The sequence below is a fragment of the Babjeviella inositovora genome (genome assembly GCF_001661335.1).
Source record: "Babjeviella inositovora NRRL Y-12698 unplaced genomic scaffold BABINscaffold_1, whole genome shotgun sequence".
Classification (NCBI taxonomy): domain Eukaryota; kingdom Fungi; phylum Ascomycota; class Pichiomycetes; order Serinales; genus Babjeviella; species Babjeviella inositovora.
The window spans coordinates 1342941-1365008 of record NW_017566838.1 but is presented as its reverse complement, the minus strand read 5'-3'; the positions used below and the strand labels follow the sequence as shown (position 1 = coordinate 1365008).

At 49.2% G+C, this 22068-nt stretch overlaps 12 protein-coding genes across 12 annotated transcripts; 6 read left to right on the top strand and 6 right to left on the bottom strand.

Moving 5' to 3' along the window:
• The first annotated feature begins 52 nt into the window (after positions 1-52).
• Positions 53-1623, top strand: BABINDRAFT_159271 (tRNA 1-methyladenosine methyltransferase subunit). Its single transcript, XM_019127561.1, has one exon. It carries the CDS (start codon positions 81-83, stop codon positions 1482-1484), a length of 1404 nt encoding a protein of 467 aa, XP_018988086.1. The 5' UTR covers positions 53-80; the 3' UTR covers positions 1485-1623.
• Positions 1624-2219: 596 nt separating this feature from the next.
• BABINDRAFT_5675 (uncharacterized protein) lies at positions 2220-3566 on the top strand (the record flags this gene model as incomplete). The annotated part of the gene is made up of 1 exon (XM_019132263.1): positions 2220-3566. The coding sequence occupies one exon, from the start codon at positions 2220-2222 to the stop codon at positions 3564-3566; it is 1347 nt and encodes a 448-aa protein (XP_018988085.1).
• A 214-nt stretch (positions 3567-3780) lies between these two features.
• BABINDRAFT_164496 (uncharacterized protein) lies at positions 3781-4383 on the bottom strand (the record flags this gene model as incomplete). The annotated part of the gene is made up of 3 exons (XM_019130261.1): positions 3781-4076; positions 4123-4191; positions 4242-4383. The coding sequence occupies 3 exons, from the start codon at positions 4381-4383 to the stop codon at positions 3781-3783; spliced, it is 507 nt and encodes a 168-aa protein (XP_018988084.1).
• Positions 4384-4955: 572 nt separating this feature from the next.
• On the bottom strand, positions 4956-5893 carry BABINDRAFT_159270 (uncharacterized protein). Its single transcript, XM_019127560.1, has one exon. It carries the CDS (start codon positions 5719-5721, stop codon positions 5212-5214), a length of 510 nt encoding a protein of 169 aa, XP_018988083.1. The 5' UTR covers positions 5722-5893; the 3' UTR covers positions 4956-5211.
• Positions 5894-5932: 39 nt separating this feature from the next.
• On the top strand, positions 5933-9192 carry BABINDRAFT_159269 (uncharacterized protein). Its single transcript, XM_019127559.1, has one exon. It carries the CDS (start codon positions 5985-5987, stop codon positions 8934-8936), a length of 2952 nt encoding a protein of 983 aa, XP_018988082.1. The 5' UTR covers positions 5933-5984; the 3' UTR covers positions 8937-9192.
• Positions 9193-9421: 229 nt separating this feature from the next.
• BABINDRAFT_159268 (acetate uptake transporter family protein) lies at positions 9422-10455 on the bottom strand. Its single transcript, XM_019127558.1, has one exon. It carries the CDS (start codon positions 10368-10370, stop codon positions 9540-9542), a length of 831 nt encoding a protein of 276 aa, XP_018988081.1. The 5' UTR covers positions 10371-10455; the 3' UTR covers positions 9422-9539.
• Positions 10456-11669: 1214 nt separating this feature from the next.
• Positions 11670-12225, bottom strand: BABINDRAFT_159267 (uncharacterized protein). The gene has a single exon (XM_019127557.1). It carries the CDS (start codon positions 12115-12117, stop codon positions 11776-11778), a length of 342 nt encoding a protein of 113 aa, XP_018988080.1. The 5' UTR covers positions 12118-12225; the 3' UTR covers positions 11670-11775.
• BABINDRAFT_76128 (uncharacterized protein) lies at positions 12197-12570 on the bottom strand. Its single transcript, XM_019132649.1, has one exon. It carries the CDS (start codon positions 12462-12464, stop codon positions 12276-12278), a length of 189 nt encoding a protein of 62 aa, XP_018988079.1. The 5' UTR covers positions 12465-12570; the 3' UTR covers positions 12197-12275.
• A 1900-nt stretch (positions 12571-14470) lies between these two features.
• BABINDRAFT_159266 (uncharacterized protein) lies at positions 14471-16383 on the top strand. The gene has a single exon (XM_019127556.1). It carries the CDS (start codon positions 14694-14696, stop codon positions 16275-16277), a length of 1584 nt encoding a protein of 527 aa, XP_018988078.1. The 5' UTR covers positions 14471-14693; the 3' UTR covers positions 16278-16383.
• Positions 16384-17596: 1213 nt separating this feature from the next.
• On the top strand, positions 17597-18142 carry ERV1 (flavin-linked sulfhydryl oxidase; the record flags this gene model as incomplete). Its single annotated transcript, XM_019130701.1, has 2 exons — positions 17597-17649; positions 17695-18142. 2 exons carry the CDS (start codon positions 17597-17599, stop codon positions 18140-18142), a joined length of 501 nt encoding a protein of 166 aa, XP_018988077.1.
• Positions 18143-18382: 240 nt separating this feature from the next.
• On the bottom strand, positions 18383-19051 carry BABINDRAFT_5669 (uncharacterized protein; the record flags this gene model as incomplete). Its single annotated transcript, XM_019132261.1, has 1 exon — positions 18383-19051. The coding sequence occupies one exon, from the start codon at positions 19049-19051 to the stop codon at positions 18383-18385; it is 669 nt and encodes a 222-aa protein (XP_018988076.1).
• A 266-nt stretch (positions 19052-19317) lies between these two features.
• On the top strand, positions 19318-21848 carry BABINDRAFT_76071 (uncharacterized protein). The gene has a single exon (XM_019132648.1). The coding sequence runs from the start codon at positions 19583-19585 to the stop codon at positions 21620-21622; it is 2040 nt and encodes a 679-aa protein (XP_018988075.1). The 5' UTR covers positions 19318-19582; the 3' UTR covers positions 21623-21848.
• Positions 21849-22068: the final 220 nt, after the last annotated feature.

The following is a 22068-nucleotide window of genomic DNA, read 5'->3' as shown; positions in this document are numbered from 1 at the left end:
CACTATCGATAATTTTTCAGCATAAAGTCATGGGGGAGCAGTCAAGCAGAGGGCGGGATCTGGAGTATATCGTTAGTCACATGTCTGAATACACCTACCAAGAGCCTAAGGAGGCTGTGTTTGACAAACCCACCCAGCTCATCACGCGTGGCCAATGTGTGGTGGTGCGTCTTCCATCCGAGCTCACCAAGATGGTGGTGCTTGGGCAGGGCAAGTTGGTCAATTTGGGCAAGTTCGGAACGTTTTGCAGTGACGAGGTCGTGGGGTATCCGTTTGGGCAATCGTTTGAGATTTTGGAAGACAACAAGGTCAAGCCAATTGGCGCGTTGCTCCAGACCCACGACGAGCCAGAGGACGCGGAGTACGACAACGCGACGGATGAGTTGATCAGAAATCTCGCCAGCAGCGAAAACAACCAGCAGATCATCAATATCGGGACAAAGATCCAGAAAATGACGACCGCGGAAATCGAGGAGTTGAAGGAGACCGGCGGGGCCGGCGTGGGCAAGCAGATCATCGAAAAGATCATTGCCAGTCACGACGCGTTCGACAAGAAGACAGTGTTTTCGCAGGAAAAGTATCTCAAGAGAAAGCAACAAAAGTACTTGAGACGGTTCACCATTGATTATGCTGGTCCGTCGCAGGTTTTGCAGTTCTACTACCAGAAAGACCCGTCGAGGGTCTTGGACATGAGCGAGGAATCCTTGGGGATGATGATGAACTTGGCGAATGTCAGACAAGGCGGAAAGTACCTCTTGGTGGATGAGACCGGTGGTGTGGTGTTGTACGCGATGATGGAGAGAATGCGGGGTGAGGGGATGATTGTGGTGGCCCACGAGAACGAGCACCCTAACCACTCTGTGATGGCGCATTCCAACTATTCCGACGAATTGATCGATTCTGTGGTCAAGCCTATCAACTGGTTGCAGTTTTTCGATCCAGAGGAAGAAAAGATCGGCTGGACGGACTTTCCCCAGGACATTATTGACGGCATGACAGGCTCCAAGAGACAGCAGTACTATAGACGCAAGAGAAGGGCTACAGATGTCAACCACGCAATCAATTTGGTTGAATCGGGTAACTTTGACGCCTTGATCGTTGCCACCACCTTGCACATGCCTTCCTTGGTGGAGAAGGTGCTCGAGAAGGTGGGGGGTTCCAGACCTATGGTCTTCTACAGTCAGTTCAAGGAAACCTTGGTGCAGACGCAGCATGTCATGGCGAAGGACTTGCGTGTCTTGGCCCCGACCATTTTCGAAACCAGGGTCAGGCCGTACCAGACCATCCCTGGGAGGATCCATCCGGTCATGTCCATGAGGGGCTTCGGAGGGTATCTCTTGTGGGCCACCAGAGTTTTCCCTAAGGAGGGGATTACCGCGGTGGGAAGGGGTATTGTTAGAAAGGAGAACAGAAAGAAGCAGAAGATTGAGGCACTGGATGAACTTAGCGGTGCTCCGACTGAGGAGTCAACTCCGGAGGTCTAAGCCTTGTATGTACCATATTATCATTTTATTGTAATTGTAGGTGGATGCATTTGCTTGTAGTGGATTCATTTACGACGTGTCTTGGTTTTGCATATATACTTAGAGAGCTGTGCCTCGATAAATAAAGCAAGGAGACAAAGAGTGTTATACAAAAGTATATTTCACATACAATTGTGTCAATATTGGTAGGTCACTACAACGGCATGCCTAAACCAGTGCTGGTAATAATGTGAGCTTATCGTATATTCTAGCATAGGCAATCCTCTAAACCATACATGGTATGCTCTAACTATCGGTTTCAACTCGAATTATGAGCTATTTCATCTTTTTTTTCTCATTGTTCATGCTCGGAGTGAGAAACCAGGTATATCCCTGGAACCATCTCACGCTACCTTAGGCCGACAGGTGAATACCTCGGATTTCCGTCCCCAGGATCCAAGCCCGAACCCCCACTGCAACTTTCGGAAAACAGTTACACTACAACCCCCGACAACTCTAAATTCTCCACTGCCTGATACCTTTGGACACCCTGCGGAGGGGAAAAAGCGCGAATGTACTTCGGAGCGGACCTCGGCCTAAGTTTCACTTCCCCGCGAAATCTGCGGACATCGCGGGGAGATGCGCCTCCGCTCAGTGTTTCATTCCGTCTACATATATAACCTTTGTCCTCCTTGCTCTTTCTCAACCTCCGCTTTTTTGAGCCCCATTCACTATTAATTAGTAATAATCCCTATCATGCCATCCGAAGACCTCCAGATCCCATTAGCCTTCCTCGATAAGATCTCCCCTCGCGGGTTGGAGACCATTAAGAAGGTAAAGCACTTTGTAGAGACCGAGTGCATCCCAGCCGACGAGGTATATCTCGGGCAGCTTTCGACCGACCCAGCAACCAGATGGTCGGTCATTCCTCCAATCATCGAGGAGTTGAAGGCTAAGGCCCAGAAGTTGGGCTTGTGGAACTTGTTCTTGTGCAACAACTACGAGGAGTATGGTGCCGGTTTCACCAACTTGGAGTACGGTTTGATGGCTCAACAATTGGGTCGTAGCCACACGGGACCAGAAGCTACCAACACCGCCGCACCAGACACAGGAAACACGGAATTGCTCGTGAAATACGGATCTGTGTACCACAAGGAAAAATACTTGAAGCCGTTGCTTGAGGGGAAAATCAGATCTGCGTTTCTCATGACCGAAAAGGGAACCTCCTCCTCTAATGCGTTGAATATCTGCTGCTCCGCTGTCAGAAAGGGCGACAACTTTGTGCTCAACGGTGTCAAGTGGTTTGCGTCCGGTGCAGGCGACCCAAGAGCCGCCGTCTGGTTGACCATGTGCCAGACCGCCCAGGGGGACCTCCAAGGTCCAGCCCAGTACACGAAGCACTCAGTGCTTGTGTTGGACGTTGCCAGAGCACTTGCCTCTGGCCGCGCCAAAGTTATCCGTCCGTTACAAGTGTTTGGGATGGACGACGCTCCTCACGGACACTGCGAGATTGTCTTTGACAACTATGTTGTGCCGGTGGAAAACGCGGTTTTAGGGTCGGTCGGCCAGGGTTTCGAAATTATCCAGAGTCGTTTGGGGCCAGGTCGCATCCATCACTGCATGCGAGTGATTGGTTTGGGCGAGCAGGCATTGCTTCACGCCTACCACCGAGCTTCGAACAGAAAAATTGCGGGCGATTATCTCAGCAACTCGGAGACCTGGAGATACGCCTTCGGGGAACACAAGATAACGTTGGAACAGTGCCGTATGTTGGTGTTGAACGCCGCTCATGCAATCGATCACTACGGTGTCGCTAAGCACGCCCAGAGGGACATTGCCATGGCCAAGATTGTGGCCCCAAGAGAGGTTATCAAGATTGTCGACTGGTGTATCCAGGTCTTTGGTGCTGAGGGTGTTTCTCAGGACACCCCGTTGGCCAGAATGTGGATGCACTCCAGAACTTTGAGAATCGCTGATGGTCCGGATGAGTCCCACTTGAACCAGTTCAGCAGAAACGAATTGAGGAAGTTGAGATACGTCAACGATGCGTTTGCTGCATCCGACCGCAAGACGAAGGAATTGATAGGTGCTGCCAAGTTGTAGGTATCGGCATGGCCTATCCCTGCCAAGCCCCCTCTGGTGTTTATTTTAAACTTGTGATTCTAACCGGTGTCAAGTACAAGTAGATTGAAGTAATGCTCTGAATTAGCAGCTAACCGCTAAGCAAAATTTTATCCTAAAAGTCCTATTACATACAACCCAATGCGTAGCATAGTTCAACTATACAAACAAAAATATACACGTAACCATTACCCCGCTAATACAAATCGGACTTGACAAAGTCACTGGTCAACCCAGAAACCTTCAACAACTTTTTGGCTCTCTGCGTCTCCAACTTGATTCTCTCGGCGTTAAGCGCCTCCCACTCTTTGTCTGCTTCATTAAATGGCATCTGTACCATCTCCTCGATCGCAGTGTCCTCCTTGTCGATGTCCAACTCGCCCAACATGACGACATTTTCGCCTCTGATTAAGAAAACCCCACGGTCGGCCTCGGCATAGCGGTTGTTTGGCAAGTAGATGCGCTCTATGGTGTCCTGGAGGACCAAATTGGCTGTGTTTGTTAGTAAAGAGTCTGCCAGGGACGAGAAAATACATACCGTATTGGTCGAAGGTTCTCAAGATCCCGAACAAGTTGCGGCCGTCGCGTAGTAAGACAAAAACCTTTCCTAAAGGGGTGTTAGTACGAGCGGAAAATGTAGAGTTTCTTATGACATACTATCGACAGAACCAACGATTCCGGCGGCGGTGGTGAACGCATAGGACTCGAGGTACAAGTCTTCGACACCCTGACTGAGAGCGTCCACATTCTTGTTGGGCTGCTGTTGGTGGTGCGGTTGCTGGATCTGTGCTTGCGACATGCTTGTATCGCTTGAGTGGTGGGGAACTATGGGGGGGAGGGTTTGTGTTAAATGCTGCACCTTCTATCATCTGGTGTTTTTCGACATTTTTGGTTCAGGATGGGTGCGTGTGCCGCACAGCATGTTGCGGCACCGAGGGGCTCGCCTAGGTGGAACGATGGAGTAATTATATTTACCCCTTTGACATGGTTATAGAACCTTTGTGAGTTTGTAAATTTGAGTCGGAGTTTTCCAGTATATGTGCATTATGATCGCAAGTTGGTATAAATTCTATGCCCTAACGGCACCTCGACTGGATCCAACGAAAAACTGTCAATGTAGTATATATATAAATGTAATGAGATGGTTGAGTAGAATAATTGATCATTATATATGAGCTAGATATGCGGAGGCAGTCAGCCAGTCTTTAGACCTATTACAGAGGTTGATACGCTATCTGCGTTTCCCATTCTATAGCCTCACCGTAGGACGGAGCACCTGCAAGTACCATTACTAGTCAAGCTTAAACTTTGCTAAGTTTCATAAGGGCGTGTGGGGAATAAGCCATATTGTATTATCCATTCATGGATGGCGTAATATCTATCGCAAATTATCGTGATAAGCCTATATCTGTCAATCGCTATATAATTGCCTGTAAAAGTTTTTGTGTCACTGGGGCAATGTGTTCCATTGCTAAAACCTCCATCTGCCTACCCCAATTGTTAACTAATCTACATAAGCCTTTTGGGACCTGGATTTCACATAATCATCCCGGAGTTACACAGTAGCCTTGGATATCTATTTTACATAATTGCTGCGAAAATGCTATGGAAATGTCAGTCACCCTATCTACTCATCATCAGACTCAGACCCTGACCCAGCCTCCTCGATCCCTTCCTGAGCGATTCCAGCGTCATGGGCATACTCGGCACTCTCTAAGATATCCCGTAAGGCCTCATTGTCGCCTCTGACCAAGTCAATCGGCTGCATCCCACCATTGTTCTTGATCCTACTATCAGCCCCAGCATCGATCAACGTTTCGATAATATACGTGCCGTGTTCTGGCTCCTCAAAGCTGTATTTGACGGCCAAATGCAACGGCGTCTCCTTGTCCAAGTTGTTCACCGGGTCAACCTCCACACCCTCCTGGTCGAGTATCGTATCTAAAACTTCGAAATTTCCGTTATGGGCAGCTAGGTGAAGCGCGGTGTTGCCCATGATATCCCTGGATTCGTTGATAAGCGTGGCAATAGCCGCCGGTTCCTGGATTGAAGCGCGAAGTTCTTCAAGAAGCTCCACGTTGTTACGGCGGGCTGCTTCCAAAATCTGTTCACCCTGAGAGGCGCCTTCAGATGACATGATGTGGATTGTAATGGATTGTAATGGATTGTAATGGATTGTCTGGTTGGAAACATGACCCTCACCTCAGACGCTTATCTTAAAGGCTATGTCGGGATATTCATGATCACGTGATGCATGCGCGAAAATGTAGAACTAAATTTCAACTTGTATTTAACTCGCTTTCATCACGTGCGACGCGTCTCTCGACTTTTTTCTACTTAACCTGATCTGATCTTGATTTGCCCACCAATTCTCCGCACACCAGGTCTACAGAAGTAACCATGGAATCTACCCTTCTCCAGATCATCGGCCACCAGACGTCGGCTGATAATGAGCTCCGGCAGCAAGCGGAGCAGGCGCTTCAAGGGCTCACGCGCCTGGACCCGTCAGCAACCGCACTAGCGCTCTCACAGCTCGCAGCAGACCACGCGTTGCCGGTGCATGTGCGCCAGGCAGCACTCCTCCACTTAAAGCAGCTCGTGCCTCAGTACTGGTCATTGGGCTTCGAGTCGTTCGTGGGCCCGCCGGTGGCACAGGACGCGAAACAGCGTATCCGCGCGGCGCTCCTCGCAAGCACCGCTGACACGGACTCCAAAATCCGCAGCGGCGCCGCGTATGCGATCGTACAGGTCGCAGTGGTGGACTACCCAGACGAGTGGCCCGAATTGCTTGACGCGCTCTACGCACAGGTCGCCGCGCGTGCGGACCCGCGCGCCATGCTCGGCGCTGTCACCGTGTTGCACGACTTGTTCGATGACTTGGTGACGGAGGAGCAGTTCTTCGAGGGCGGTGTGGGCGCAGCCGTTATCCAGCACACCATGGAGTTGTTGACGTCCGACACTGCTGTTGAGATCAAGGTGCAAGTAGCCAAGTTGTACAAAGTCGCGCTCCGGCAGTTAACCGGCGGCGACGCACAGGCCACACCCGAGCGCAAGCGCGCGGTCGAGCTCCACGTGCCACAGATCGTGCAACTTGCGAATGTCCTAATTGCATCTACGGATGCCGACACGCACGACCTTTTGTTGCGCGCGGAGCTCTATAAAATCCTCTACATCGTGGTGAACAACTTCAAACGGCTCTACCCAGCGGACGGGCTTGTCCATTCGCAGCAGTTTACCTTGCGTGACTTGGCAGAACTTGCAGGCCCGTACGTGCGTGCGGTTGTGCTCGCGGATGGCCACGCCGACGTCTCAGCTCTCGCCTCTGTCGTTTGCGAGGCCATCCAGTTCATCGGCTCCATCCACCACCTCCACTTCTCCCCTGAAAACATTCCCGTCCTATATGATGTATTGATTCAGCTCTCGCTCTACCCAAACGAGGCACAGGTGCGCTACGAGGCGGACGTCAATGAGTTTGTCACGGACCGAGCCGGTTTGAGTGCACGCTTTGACCTGCGCGATGCAATTAATGAGTACGTGAGCGAACTCAACGCAGCAGACGCGGCACAGATGTTCCACATCGCGCTCGCGAATCCCGCGCCAGCGGTCGCGCATGTGCCCGTGTGGATGGTCCAAGAGGCGAACCTCTTCGTACTCGAAGGGCTCTTTGCAAACGAGGATGCAGACCTAGCCCACGAGCTGGTCCCGTTAGCCACGCTCTACGATGGGATTGCCGGTCATTTAGATGCGGGTTTCCACCCACTTGTCACAAGCGCAGCCATCGCCGCGTTGCCGCGCTTCTTGCACAAGTTCGCACCACAGTTGGGTGTAGCGTCGTTTGCCACGAAAGCACTCGCGACAGTGCTCGCACGTGCGGAGGTGGGCGATGAGTTGGTCCAGGCAGCGGCGATCGTTAGCCTTAACGCCTTCGCGCTGGTGCTCGAGGACGACGGTGCCGTGTTGCCTGCGTCCGCGCAAGCGCCGATTGTACGCATCATAACCGGGCTTCTAGAAGATGCTGAAGACGATACTAATGGTGTGTTGTTGGAAGCATTGACGCTCGCGATTGCAGCAGACGCGCGTGCTGCAAAGCCCGAGGTGATGGACTTGATCTTTGCCATCGCACAGCGCGACCCGGGAAATGTGCAGGTGATGATTGACGCGAAGGAGTCGTTGGAGGCGCTTTTGGAGCAGGTTTCAGGGGATGTCGCGACGTACGTAGCGTACTGCGAAAGGGGTTTGCCAGGTTTGGTGCAAGCAGTTAACCATGCCCTGACTGACAGCGGCGACGCTAGCCGCCTCGTCGGCAGTGACCCCACATTGGATGAGATCCCGTACACTCCCACACTCAGCCTTAACCTTGAGCTCCTCGGGCAGTTTATCGCGCATGCACCCGCAGATGGTGTTCCCGCCTCCGTCTTCGAGTATGTCTTTCCTGTTCTCACCCACATCCTCCTTCGCCCGCTGGACGATCAGATCCTCCAGGTCGCGGCGGAGGCGTTCATAGCGTTCCTCGAGAACGCGACGGCGCTTGTGCAGGCGTCCGAGATGGACGTCGTGCTCCGCATCGTCGAGCGATTCCTCTCGCCGGAGATGTCCGACAGCGCGGCGATGGACGCGGGCTCGCTCGTGGTGGTGCTTGTGGAGAAATACTCGGCGCATCTCGGGCCGTACCTCCAGCAGGTTCTTGCAGCCGCGGCGCGTCGCCTAGTATGCGCGCGCGAGCTCGTCACGATCGAAAACTTGGTCACCGTTTTCTGTCATTTGGTGTTGATGTCGCCAAAGGAGGCAATCGACTTTTTGAGCACCTTCACGGAGGACGGCCGAAACGGGCTTGAGTTGATTCTTCCGATCTGGTTTCTGGCATTCGAAGTTACCAGGGGGTATGCTAAAATCCGCCAGAACGTGCTAGCCTTGGGCAAAATCTACGCCCTCCACGACGAACGGGTGGTCCAGTTGCAGGTTAACGGTGAGATTTTGCCATACAGCGGCGATTTGATCATCACGCGGTCGATGGCTGCCGCAATGCCGACCCAGTACACCCGGGTGAGCGCGGCGTTCAAGATCTTGACGTTGTTGTTAGGCGAGTTGGCTTTTCAGAGCCAGCAGCCAGATCCACTGGACTATGCCGAGGAGGATGGAGACGACTGGGAGGATGTTGATGAAGGCGTGCCGAACTTGGAGAAGTTGAAGGAGTACGCGGAGGATGAGGGGAGAGAGAGTGATGGATCGTTGAAAGAAGTTTTGGTGCAGTTCTTCCGAGAGTGCGCAGCCACAGACTTAGGTGGGTTTTCGGCGTGGTACGCGCAGTTTGGGGATAAGGAGAAGAAGGTGTTGGCAGAGGAGTTGTTCTAGTCGAGAATGTCAGGATAAATGATGGGGTTGTAGGAACCGTCAGGGCACAATCTGAGAGAGCACAATCTGAGAGGGCTTGATATGCTGAGGTATTTGATAAAGTTCGAATATTTGGAAATATTTAGATATTTAAGAGTAGGTGCAATTGAGGCTGGGAATCAAAGATTATGAACTTTGGGGTGAAAATCAGAAAATTTTATATAGGTTCTAGAATGTTGAAATGTACAGGGAATTGTGAAAATCTTATAGTGAACCGAAAAATTGAGTAAATAGTAAATAAAAAGAGCGGTCTATAAAGGTATACAATGGAGAAAAGGGGTATGAATTTTCATCGGTAGTTCAACTTTCAATGCATATGTCTAGATAGCTTTAAAATGGCAAAGGTTTAGTGGACTGCACTTTAAATTTTCCGTCCTACTTCTGTGGCAAGTTTAATAGCACAAGCTTCTTTGCAACATCTAAAACAAAGATATGGTACAATCCTTTGCTACTGCTAACATAAATTTAAAACAGTACTGTAATCTTATAACAAATTAAACACCTTGGCAGTGGAAGACGTACAAGGCCAGCTTATAGTCAAATCCAAATCCCAGATTCATTCGCTTAGTGGGCACGAGGAACTTCGGCACCCGGCATGAAGATTGGCCTGAGCAAAATATAGCTGTTTGCAGTATCAACCATACCCGCAAACATATTATAAAACCCGAAAAGGGAGGTGATGAGACCGATGACCCCAGCAGTCTTTGTCCAGCCCGGGGATTGGGTAAACTGCACCACGGTAAAGACAATAAACATCAAGGTAATGAAGAGGAACTGACCGCAGAAGGAAACGGTGGTCTTAAGAGTGCACAAGAAGGCCAAGAAGGAGAAAAGCGCCCATACGGCACAGAAAGACCCCATCATCTTGTCAAACTCAGCTGCGGACTTGTACGACGCGATAATGCCAAAGGAGTCGCAAAGGATCGACCCGTAACTCAACCAGAATGCACCATAAATTGTGAAAACAGTCGCCCCAAAGGTGTTTTCCATAACAACCTCCCACATCCCAGCAAGAATTTCCACCATACCAGCGAGGAAGAAAGCAGCCCCGATCAAGGCACTGATGTTGGTGCCACCAGTGGCGCCCAAGTTCACAAACGCCATACACATTGTTGGAATACTGAATGCAGCAAGCCCCATAGGAGCCACATTGGCAAACTTTCTAGACGGGGCGGCACGCAACCCGGTATTCAAGGTACCACCAAACGCAGTTTGGATCTCGTCGCGTCTGAAGCGCTGATCACCCAAGTACAACCACTCGCCGTCATCGGAGGTTGTGCAGCGACCGATTCTTGGGAGTTCGTCACGATTGGCCTCATTGATACTCGCACTGGAATCCTCTTGGGAGATGGAGTGGAAGTTCTTCTCGATATCTGGTGAGTAGCGTTCGGGCATGTTGAATTTTTGTGGTAGTGGGCTTTGTAAGCGTGTTAATGAAAAGCTGGGAACTGGGGGGTTCATACCTTCCGAAGGAAGCCACTGCTATTTATGTCCGCTTTTTATGGACTACACCTCCTAGTCCAAACCATGACTGTCATAGCCCAGAAGTTCAAGTCACCCAATTCACCCTGCATACTGGCCAATGCAAGTCTTGCTGCATGATAGAATGCGCACAGGCACCGCTATGGAAAATGTATTAGGCTGGTCTAGAATATGCAACTGCCGCCAGGATACTCGGTGACCCACGTCTCAGTCTGGAACTGGCCATTTATTTCGCCTTGGACTGTATTATCCATCTCTAGAGGAATCTCTATTAGGCTACTCCTATTCTGAGTCTCAATTAGTCCAGTATTGAGGGTGTTCGGAGCAATCTTGGAAAACAGCGTGTAGGCCCCCATGTTTCCCCGCACTTTACCGCCCATAGGTGGACTAAAATTGTTGCGTGAAAGGGGAGCCCTCGCGTATCGAAGATTTCCCGTTTCATTTAGTATCTCCTCTACATCCAGCATCATCCATATCTGGTTAGCTTTATTTTTAAAAGTCAGGATAAACTCTGGTCTCCACTATTTCTGGAGGCAGTCTATTCCGGTAAAGCCCGAAGCATAGCTAATTTTAGTGCGGAATATCACAGATTTTAAAATTTGAGCAAATATCAGTCAGAGACTTTGCCAAGTTCATGATCAATCATAGCCCCCGCTTTCTAACTCTAAGGTCATAGACACGTACATTAAGTCACTACCCCGCGGGGGATCATTTATCCTTCTTGTCGCATCGAGTATATCTGCGCCTGGTTCACATGACCTATCCTAGCTTGGCCTATTTTCCGCAAACAGCAATTCTAACTCTAGCTAGATTTCCCAGTGGCACAGCCGCATCAGTATTGGTTATCTCGTGTAAACATGACCGCACCTGTAATATTTATGTAGCAGCCGGGTGATCATTCTTTCCAAAAAAAAGTACCAATAATCCGGGCTCCAATTTTCCGTGATAGCAGATCTCAACTTTAAATGTGAAGGGCTCGTAATTCAGTATGAAACCTAGCTCCCACTTCGAAACCTTAGTGGGTACTGTTCCGACTTTAAAAGCAAATGCCACGAGTATACGATAAAGTTTTTTGGCCGACTGATTCAGGTCTAGCCCCAACCATCCGATATATCACATCTGGGTTTGAGTTTCTACAGTTTAGGTATATATAACCTTTGACTCGCTCGAGCGGATCACTTCTCTTAGACCGGGATGCCCCCTCCTGGTCAGTACTTTTTCTCCCCATCTGGGAGCTTGATTAGGGAAGAATCTACTTACGCTAGCTTGTTATGAACCGTATGAATAATCGCCTGTTATAGTAACGCCATACAAGCTTCTAATGGATTTCATATCCCTCTCTGCTGAAATCTACTTCACTGGCGTTCGTACGAGATTGCTTCTCACACTGTGCTATCCGAGGGATCTTATGGTTGGAGTTTGACAACAAATCTGGCCATTGCGGATGTCGTTCGGATACAGTTCGGATGTCTGTACCCCCGTCAAAATCCTGTACTCTTGATCGGGAAGTCAGCCCACATGGTAGAAACTCCGAAAAGCCGTACACCGTGCATGACACTAAAGCGGGGAAGCTTTTGTTAGTCTCGATTTTTGTGGGGTATACATACCCAACACATTCAATTACCTGACTCCCTGGTGGCCTGCACAAGACATTCCACATGTACACAGAAAACACTCCAGCTTTATACGGAAGAAGCTCCACATGTATACACGATGTATGAACGAAAATATAATACCAAACTGCCCAGATAGCTACTTTAGAACTACCCCCCCCCCCCCCCCGATGTGAAGCCAGTTCAATGGGTTCCTGGCAGCGCCCTAACTCTGTAATTGGCAGTGCTTGCTGAAGCTAGTCATATAAAAAATAACAGGAATCCACAAAACCAAAATTATAGGTAGATATAGAGACTGTGGGGTTGGGGCTTGGTTATCAATCCTCTGGAACTGCTTCCTTATATATATATTACATTCATCGATTTCTCTTCTCTTTCTACGCTTATGGGCCATGACTCGCCAATATACGTAGCTCGTAATTCTTGGACTTTACAAATTCAGCCATACTTCGTGGTCTTTCCGCGAAACTGTCCGGTAGTCATATAGTTAACGTCAAACGTCTATACATATGCAACCCTCTCCGGTATGATCTATTCGGTGCGGGCAAAAATAACCCGTTAACTATGAGCCTGCTTCTCTACTGGGTCACATTGTGGACGAGGTAATCAGCCTGCAAACCACTGAAATGCTGTCACGAATCTAAAATCTGAACCTTGAAAGATTTCAGTTTGCCGTTTCATCAGAGACTCAGGCCAACAGGCTATAAGTGGCCCATTTGGTACCGTTCCCCACAACCCATTTAGGCTGCATGTAATTTCAAGTTCCAGCACAAGACATCGATGGTTGATCTCTCATGAAATACTTAATATTCGATTTTAACCGTTTTAGGTAATTATTTCAATTTTGTGATAGAGTTTGACCCAACGGAACTGGCTGTTGCAGGACTGCTTGAGATAGATAAGGATGGCTACCAGGGGGGGGGGGGGGGGTTGAATATTACCCTTTCGGGATAAAGTGTGACCTGCATGATGCAACGTCACTATCTTTTACGCGTCATGCCTCATTACTGAGACGCACCAAGCCCCTTGCACACCCCTTGCGCTAATAAAATCACCGGGTTAGGGCCGGAATACGTTATCCAGCAGTAAGCAAATCTAAACCCCTGTCACCCTAGACCACTCCGGATAGTGTCCAGTTTGTTCGTAACTCTTACTAGACATAGTTGAACGGCTTACAAGTACGGGGTTTGAACAGGGGTACCTTATCAAGATCTTGTGACAGGCGCATTAGGAACAAAATTCAGACTTTGACTTGGGGCTAGTCAGATATCGTGGTCGACCAAGCTTGGCAAAACATGCATGCTCCTCAGGATTTGGTTCAAATCCTAGGCGTCGAGCAAAGTCTTTAGGGTATGGATCACCAGTGAATACGATATCAGGTGGAAAACAATGAATAGGGCTTCACGGGATCAATATCCACGTGATTCTACCGCTCACTTTTTCCCCGGTCTTGTTAACTGTTCTGTTCATCTATATAGGCTAACTATAGCTATTCAACCCAGAAGGCCTAGCCAGGGTTGCGCTATATAACCTCGCCAGGCGCTTGGATTGCTACAATATTGCTATTTCCATCCATGAAGCTATCGATATAGCTGGCAAAATATCCATTCTGGGACTTTAAACGTATCCAATACCATGCAAAGGAGCGCACATTATGCAAGTTACATCTTGCGATCGACAGTGAGAAAGTACATATGATTTGGGCAGTTTTGAGGCTCAAGAGTGGTATTTTTGCGATTAATCGGGAAGAACATTCTTACTATTATTTCGCTTCGGCTAGGTTTTAGTTTCGCGTGTATCCAGTTGAGGCTCAGCACGGCATATTAGGCGACAGTTTGTTCCAATACATGCATAATCGTACCCCATTCCATTAGTGCTCTCGTGAGGAGATAATATGCCATGCTACGCAACAAATCTGGAGCTCCTGGAACAAATCGTACGAGGCCCGAAGATACCAGCGATCCGCATATAAAACTCTCTGAGTTATTTCTTGGATGGTCTTCCATAGAAAGTTTAGCAAGCACATCTAGCCAGCTTTGTCCATGTAACCCGGTAGAAGTCTATGGCTGATTGCATCCACCCCCCGCATTTCAACGATCAAAGTTTGTCGTAGAGCCACTTTGTATCCGTGGGGCTGGGACTTGTCTGTGTTCTTGCCCCAAAATGACTGACACTGCGTGTCATACATATATTGATGCATTGTTACGCACGGCAAGACTCCCTTAGCCAGCGAATGTGACGCGTCGGCAGACCTGCCGCTTTCCAAACGCGTCCTTGTGCATACAGCGTGCATATTGGACGGTATCACAGCAACCCTGTACACAGCTGGCTCAAGACTCCACTGAAATACGATCCGCGAGGGCAAATCTCAGCAAAACGTCGAGCGAGCGAAGTGAATCACTTTATCGCAGAAATATATATATCCAACCACCTGTATTCTCCAGATACTTCCCTAAAGATTGCCAAAAAAATATCCCACCACGCTCTTTCCTTGAACACAAAACCTCTCCAAGTACCTCTTTCAGTCTCTCGTGATACATATCGCCTCGCCAAAGCAGCTTATCCCCTCTATATACACTCAGTCCCCCTCCGTCAGGTGCTCAACAACAACCCATTCGATTCCATGACACCACACCCTACCTTAAACCCGCCGCTTCCGATTTCGGCCGCGTACCGCAAAGGTTCGAACATCCTGATCGAGTCGCCGGTAATTTCCTCGTTCAAACGCAAGTTTTCTGACTTGCACGTAGGTCCTAGCAATCACTTGTCACTCAGCAGACCCATGACTCCGATCGACCAGACAGGACAGGCCCAGTTCTCGTTTGGTGATGACTACACCGGGGCTGCCACTCCCAATGAATCGTACTTCCCCGTGTCAAAAAAGTTTTTACAAAAGAATAGCCACGATTATTTCTCCGCTAACCCTGTTGGAAACTCGGGGGTTCCCGGAACCCCTGCCTTTGAGGAGTCCAGATGCATGCCCCCACTCTTACGCAACGACAGCAGCTTATCTGTCTCCTCACTGATAGCAGACTTTCCGATGCAAGACCGGAACTGCTCCGTGGTTGACTACACAGTCACATTTTCGGCCAAGTTTGACAGGGTGTTGATGCGTGACTATGAACAGATCATCAACGACCCGCAATCCACGCCTTTCCACGGTAAAATCCCACCGTCGGGACTTGTCAGCGGCCTCACCAAGCGCGTTTTGGCCCAGCTTATCCCTTCCACGCCAGACAACCAGAGCGATGCGCTCGAGGAGTTCCGGGGATACTTTACCAGCGCCAATTCTCCAGACATCATCATGGAGCTCTTTGAGAACAAGCCGTTATTGCTTGCCTTGATCCGCAAACGCTTGTTAGACACCTGTACGGGCCAGAGTCTGGATTCCACCATGATCCAGATGCCGGGCCCTTCTTCCAGTGCCTCACGGTTTTCCGGCTTGAGCGACCCGTTGCACAGCTTGTCGCTCCTGCGGCTGAACTCCCTTAGCCGTAACAGCAGTTTCAGCGGTGTCGGTAACCTCGGGCGCCAGCACTCCAACTCCTCGTGGCTCCACGTGGGCAATTTTGGGAAACTCCAGGCGACGGCACACAATAACTGGTCGAGCGAGTCCATCGGCGGCCCTCCTCCGCTCCGCAGATCCCGGAACGACTCGCTGGCCTCGGTCAGCTCGTTCAACGGGCTTTTGAAGGATCCGCTCTTTCCTCCACAGCTGTTTTTTGCCACTCCTCCTGCGTCCATAAAGTCGCTGATGGACCTGACGGGATCCTACGAACCAGATGTCTTTTCGCGCAACCAGGTGTTTGATTTGGGTTTGGAAGAGGAGCTCGACTTTAGTGCGTCCTCCCCTGTTTTTGCCCCAAGACCCGTGACTGAAGAAACCCAGCCGAGAAAGGTTGAAGGTTTGCGGGTGTGTACTCGTCCTATTACCCCCGCCAACACTGCCGGTTTGAAGCAAGGCCTCGAAAATGGCCTCCCTGCGGTAGATCCCTTGCACCGTCCATTGAGTCCGACGCTTTCTCCCGAGGTGCAGGAGGAGTGCACCTTGCAGAGAACCAAGTCGATTCATCGCAAGAAGTCGCTCCCTCGGTTATTGATGGACAAGCTTGGCTACCAGAAGGATGACGAGGACGTGTTGTTTGATGGGGAGTTGACGAGTCAACGCAAGCGCGACAGTTTGAAATTGAAGCGGGGGATGCATTAATGATTCCCTGTGCTGTAGAATGTGTGTTTATGTTTTGTACGTTGTATTTTTGCGTTTCTGGGTTTGGAGGGATTTTAGACTTGTACTATATAATATTATGATACCCTATTTATATTTAGAATATTTTCCGAGCCCATTATGATTGATATTTAATATTGCACTTGCAACATTGAGGTATTCTCAGGTTTTAAACACAGGAAAAGGTGATATATATTTACATGTGTACATATATATATATGACGATATACACCTGACCGTGCAAAATCTTAGAATAGACACTATTGAGAATTCTAAAGCTTGAGCGTATACTTATGAAATTGGAATATGTATACGTGTTAAACTGAGATGAATATTTGACATGTACATACACCATCGCTTTATGTTTATAGTTAATGCCATGTCCGAACATGTGAAGCTCGGAGTTTCAGTGCATAGAATCGTGTACTCGCTCAAGTCAGGTCAACGACCTCAATAATTTATCTTAGCCATTACGTTCGAAAATCAATCTTTATAACTAAACAGAGACTGGGCAGCTTGTATTTAATTATTCATTTCTTTGCATTGTGGGCGTACCTTGAGCCCTCTTGAAAACTACACCCGGGCCACGGAAGTGCCCACCAAGCGTTACCCGGATGCGCCATGCTGAAAAACTTTTTGGCATATAAATATTGCAGCTTTCCCTTCTCTTCAAGACTTCTATCAATAGGACATCTAAAAGCTACCAACCCACGAACCTCATCCTATCTATTATATACGTCTCAATAAAAGATCACCTCAAACCCTTTGGTACTACGGTTCTATTTTCTCTTTCGGTGTGATCTCATTTCTAATCATCACATCTTTTCTTTTCTCTCCTGACTTTTTCGAAGATCCTTTTACCTATATTCATCCGTGGTATAATGATTCAAAAAGAAGCCCAGATCAAATGTCAGTTCTTTTCATTGTTTTTTCTTACTAGACATTGGGTAGGACCTTTGTCGCTATGGGAGAAAACGGTAATGGTATAATGCCATTATTTTGGAGAAAGCTTATACATCCACTCATTTATCCGTACTTTGCCGTAAACGTAGGCGACTGAACCCTTTCAGCAAGTTTTCCACTTAGTTTTTTTACCCGATCCAGTGGCGTTAGATCTCAGCCCGCTTATTAATCCGGTGGATGTGCGGCGCCGGGTGTACCGAAAAGCTTCACTGAAAAATACCTAGAAAGATTCCTACCTTATTTGTAAGGCAGCGCAGTCAACCTACTGGAGCTTCGTATAGATCGTTATGCTTTCTGAACCGAAACCGTCAGCCGTGGACGAATCTGTGCCACCCGGCATGCCCGAGTTTGGCCCCACCGGTAGAAGAATCATCTACAAGGATGGCAAGCCGTAAGTGACTAGCCTTCCAACACTGGATTGCAACTAACCCTTCAGATGCCGCTCGTGCAACACCCTACTTGATTTTCAGATGGCCATGCCCGGCAAGGCTGCCAGACCTGCTGTTATTGCAGCAGATCTGACAGCTCCTGTCACTGTCGTCGAAGACAAGCAATGCCCGCCAGACGTTGAGCTCCTCGGGCGTTCCTCGTGGACGCTTCTCCACTCCATCGCCGCCAGCTATCCCGCGAACCCATCGCCAATCCAGCAGGAGGACATCAAAACGTTTGTCTCCATCTTTTCGCGCATCTACCCGTGCTGGTTCTGCGCGGACGACTTCCAGGCCTATATCAAGAAAAACGAGGTTCAGGTCAAGTCTCAGGAGGCGTTTGGCAAGTGGATGTGTGAAGCACATAACGAAGTGAACAGGAAGTTGGGCAAGAAAGAGTTTGACTGTAACTTGTGGCAACAGAGGTGGAAGGACGGGTGGAAGGGCGACAACTGATTAGGCGATTTTTGTACATACGCCGAGATAATTAGATATACATGTTAAAGTATGTTCTTTCAAATACGATTATATACAGATAATTGTTGGACCAACCATGACATGCCACATTCCCTGTGCTTGATTATTGGGCTATTCATTCGGAAAAATTGTATTGCGTATACATCCTTGCTTTCTGGGTTCTTTTCTCAACTCGCTAGATGTCAATACTAGAAATTCGCTCACCCTTTTGGTAAGCCTCTAAAGATCCCTGAGCGTCTCACAGACCCACAAGTGAAGCTTGACAAATAATTTCTCATCTTTCATCAACTCAACAAGAGATCGTGGTTTAACGGCGGAGCGGCGGAGGAAGCGCTCGTTGTGGATCTCGCCGTCGTGCTCGTCCGCGCTCACCTTTTCAAGTTCTAGCGCGCGGTCGTGGAAATACTCGATCAACTGGTTGAAGCTCTCGGCAACTATATCCCACAGTTTCATGAGCGCCTGTTCAGCGGCACCGCGGGCGTTCAAGATGAGTGCGTACTTGCGCTCAGCACCGCGTGCGGTAGGATCGCGCACGCGGAAGATGCGCACAAGTGAGTAGCCAGTCTCGGCGTCACCGAACATGAGCGGCTGTGAATCTGTCGTGGTTTCCGCCGAAAGCGACTTCATCACAACCTTTTTGAGTCCCGCAAACGTGGCGGGGTGTGTGGGGTACTGCTGCGAGAGGAAGCTCTGCGAGCCGGCTGCCGTGGTCATATTTGCCGCGTTATCTGGGAGCATGAGCTTACAGGATGCGCATGTCTGGAGGTTGGCGTTAGGCAGGAGGAGTGAGTCGCGTACCGCCGTCGCCGCGACCGCCTGTGTACACATGATTGTCGACGGGCCGTGTGCCTCACAGAAGTGCGCAAGGCAAAACGTGTGAGTGGTCATACAAGCTGTTGGTGTGCTTGGGGGATACTCGGGTGGTTATGGGTGCAACAGGGTGCCAAGACGATGAAGAGTAAGAGGGTTAGTGCTGGGAGGCTACGTCACTGCTACAAGTAGCGGTCAGTCCAGGCAGTGTGGTCGGTACAGCGTAACTTGATAGTACAATGTGGGCGTTAAATGTAATAGGATCCTATCTAAACTAACCCTATGAGTGGGACCAGGTATGGCGTTTTCAACGGTTTTGTAAGATTGGCAGTGCAAGAATGGGGTGTACGCATGCATTTCAATGTCCTGTATAGAAGCGCAACATCCGAATCGCAATAATACGTACCTTGGCTTTACCGTTTACTATCTTACGTTGTTATTGGTATATCGTTGTCTTATAATGACGGAACCCGAACCCCCGGCTTTCCGCTGCCGAGTATGTGTACGCTTCCGAGTGCGACGTCAAAATACTAACAAGGCGAAATGGGGCTCCATTTCCGATAGAAGCGAATCAGACACCTTAGGGCGATATATGTCAGGAATCTATCCATGGATGAGACAGGGGAAGAAGATTCCCGGGGATGTGGAAATGTAGAGGAAAAGAGCGTGAAGGGTGACCAGATGGGAAATATCTTGCATGGTACAAATGTCTCGGGTATCCCCAACCCCGCTACAAACATCTCTATATCCAAAAAATCCACAAAGATCTACGAAGATGTCTCCAAGTCCGTTTCAGGTGGTACACCCAAGGCCCCAGATACCTCTGATATATCCATACTGATACCTGATGATGCCGTCTCTGATGTAGCCAGAGCAATCTCTGAGCTCAAAACCACCTCGGATGACACCTTAAGGCCTACAGATATCACCAATGAAGATAAAATCATCCCCAATCACACAAAGGAAACTAGAACCATCTTAGATACAAAGGAGGCCAGACCCATCTGTGACAATGCCAATGGGGCAAAAGCCCTCTCTGGTGATATGAATGGGCCAAGAGCCGTTTCAGGTAATACCCATGCCAGTTTTGGCTCTATACCCACCTCTAATAGCATCCACGGACCTAGCGCCTTAAATACCGAAGAGCCGTTGACCATTCAAGACGGCCCCAACCAAAGCATTTCAGGCTCTAGAGCCATTTTCGACTTTCCCAGAGCCCATCCCACCGCCCTCCAAGCGGCGTTGCATCTGCTCAATTCTCGTAAACTCGGTATTGACAGCTTCTACTCCCTCCACCCCCTCTCCTCACCCAAACCCTTATACATTAGCGAAGTCATCCCCCAGGAAATTAACCCCGAATTCCAGGTCATGGACCTTTCTGGCCTCTCCTGTTTGATGAAACGCTCTGGCGTATGTTTCAAGCTCTGGGGCCGCCGCCACGGGGCCTGGGCCAACGTCTTGACTCTCAACTTGGACTTGAATCGATTAGTAAGAACTTGCGAGTCCTTTGGAAAGATGACCGACCCGAATACGGTCATCTTCCAGCTCAGTGACGGGCTCTACGTGTTGCCAGACTCACCATATGCCATTTCAGATCCTTCTGAGGCTTCTCATTCCATTTTTGGCCGAAACTATTCCATCGTTCGCGATTCGTGCTCGTTTGACGCGATAATGAAGATGGGCAACCTCCAGCAGTTTATCCGCGATGTCCAAATCTCTAAGTGGGACCAGATTAGCCAGATCGACGCCAGACTAAATGGCGAGGAAATGATTCAAGCAAACACCTTGGAGAATTCCGCCCGCAAAGTCGCTCTTCTCAAGAAACTCGTGGACGAGGAAAAGATACGGGTCTACGGACTCAGCGAAACCATAGAAAGAGCCAGAAACAACATAGAAACCAGTCGTCAAAAGTTTTCTGTGCGATCCACTATAAAACTAAACGAAGCCAAGCAGATTTTGGCCCAGGAAAGAGAGGAATTTGGTGGCTTGTTAGCCAACCACCACCAGATCAACGAAGCGGTTCCGCTTGAGCGCTCGGAGCGGATTGCAGCGTTACTTCGCGTGTATCCCATCAAAAAAGGCCCGGAAGACCACCGTCTTTTCAACTTGCTGGTACCCCCGGACTTTGTGAAGACGGTTGTTGCGCCGTTTCTTGAGATGGAACACGTCCAACCCAGCAATCCCCACATCGGTGTTACCATGGGGGAAGTTGATGCGGTGCTTGGATACATTGTGCAGATACTTCTAGAGATCGAGGCGGTGACCCTCATCCCGCTCAGATACCCCCTCCGGTATATGGGTTCAAAATCTGTCGTCAGTGACCCAGTCGCCGCCGCGTTGTTCCCTCTCTGGTTCAAGGACTCTAGTGGTGGTGGCGTGGCGTGGCTCAAGTTCTGCCGGGGAATCTTTTTGTTATACAGCGACATCAGACAGGTGATTTATGCCCTTCAGCTCCCGGAGAAGGACAGTACGGATTTACTAGGCATGGTGAAGGGCATCTGCGATGTCTTGAGACGAAAAGATGTACTCGGTGACGGTGATTTCCGCATCAGCGCGGATCCACGTCCGTCTGTACCTCCCAGCATGTTTGCCCATCTGGTATCTTCCAGTAGTTGGGGGCTCCGGTTGAAAACGTATGGAGTAGAATAGATTTTTTTTGAGTGTAAACTGTAAACTATTGTGTACAGCTACTGAGGCTCAAAGAATTCGATATCCGATGGGTTCTGTCAATATCACAGACTTCAGATGCAGACCATTCGGGGGCTCCATGTTGCTAAAGCTAGCTTAATTGAAGGTGTACATAATAAATTGAAAGGTCTGTCGGTTGAAGAGTCTCAGTGTATCTGAATTGACTTTATCCACTCAACCAATAGCCTGGGACTAATCATGACAACTACAGATCCAAATAACTTGCTACCGTTTCATTATCGATAGTTTAAGGTGGAAAAATATGTCTAGGTGCTGGTTAACATCAAGCTAACGCTGCTTTTCCCCGGTCAAAACGCAATTCTGCTTTCACAATGTCTGAAACCTGGATTTCCAGCTGTAGCCTCAGTGTTGATTCGGGGAACTCACTATATCTGCCCTTTATTTCC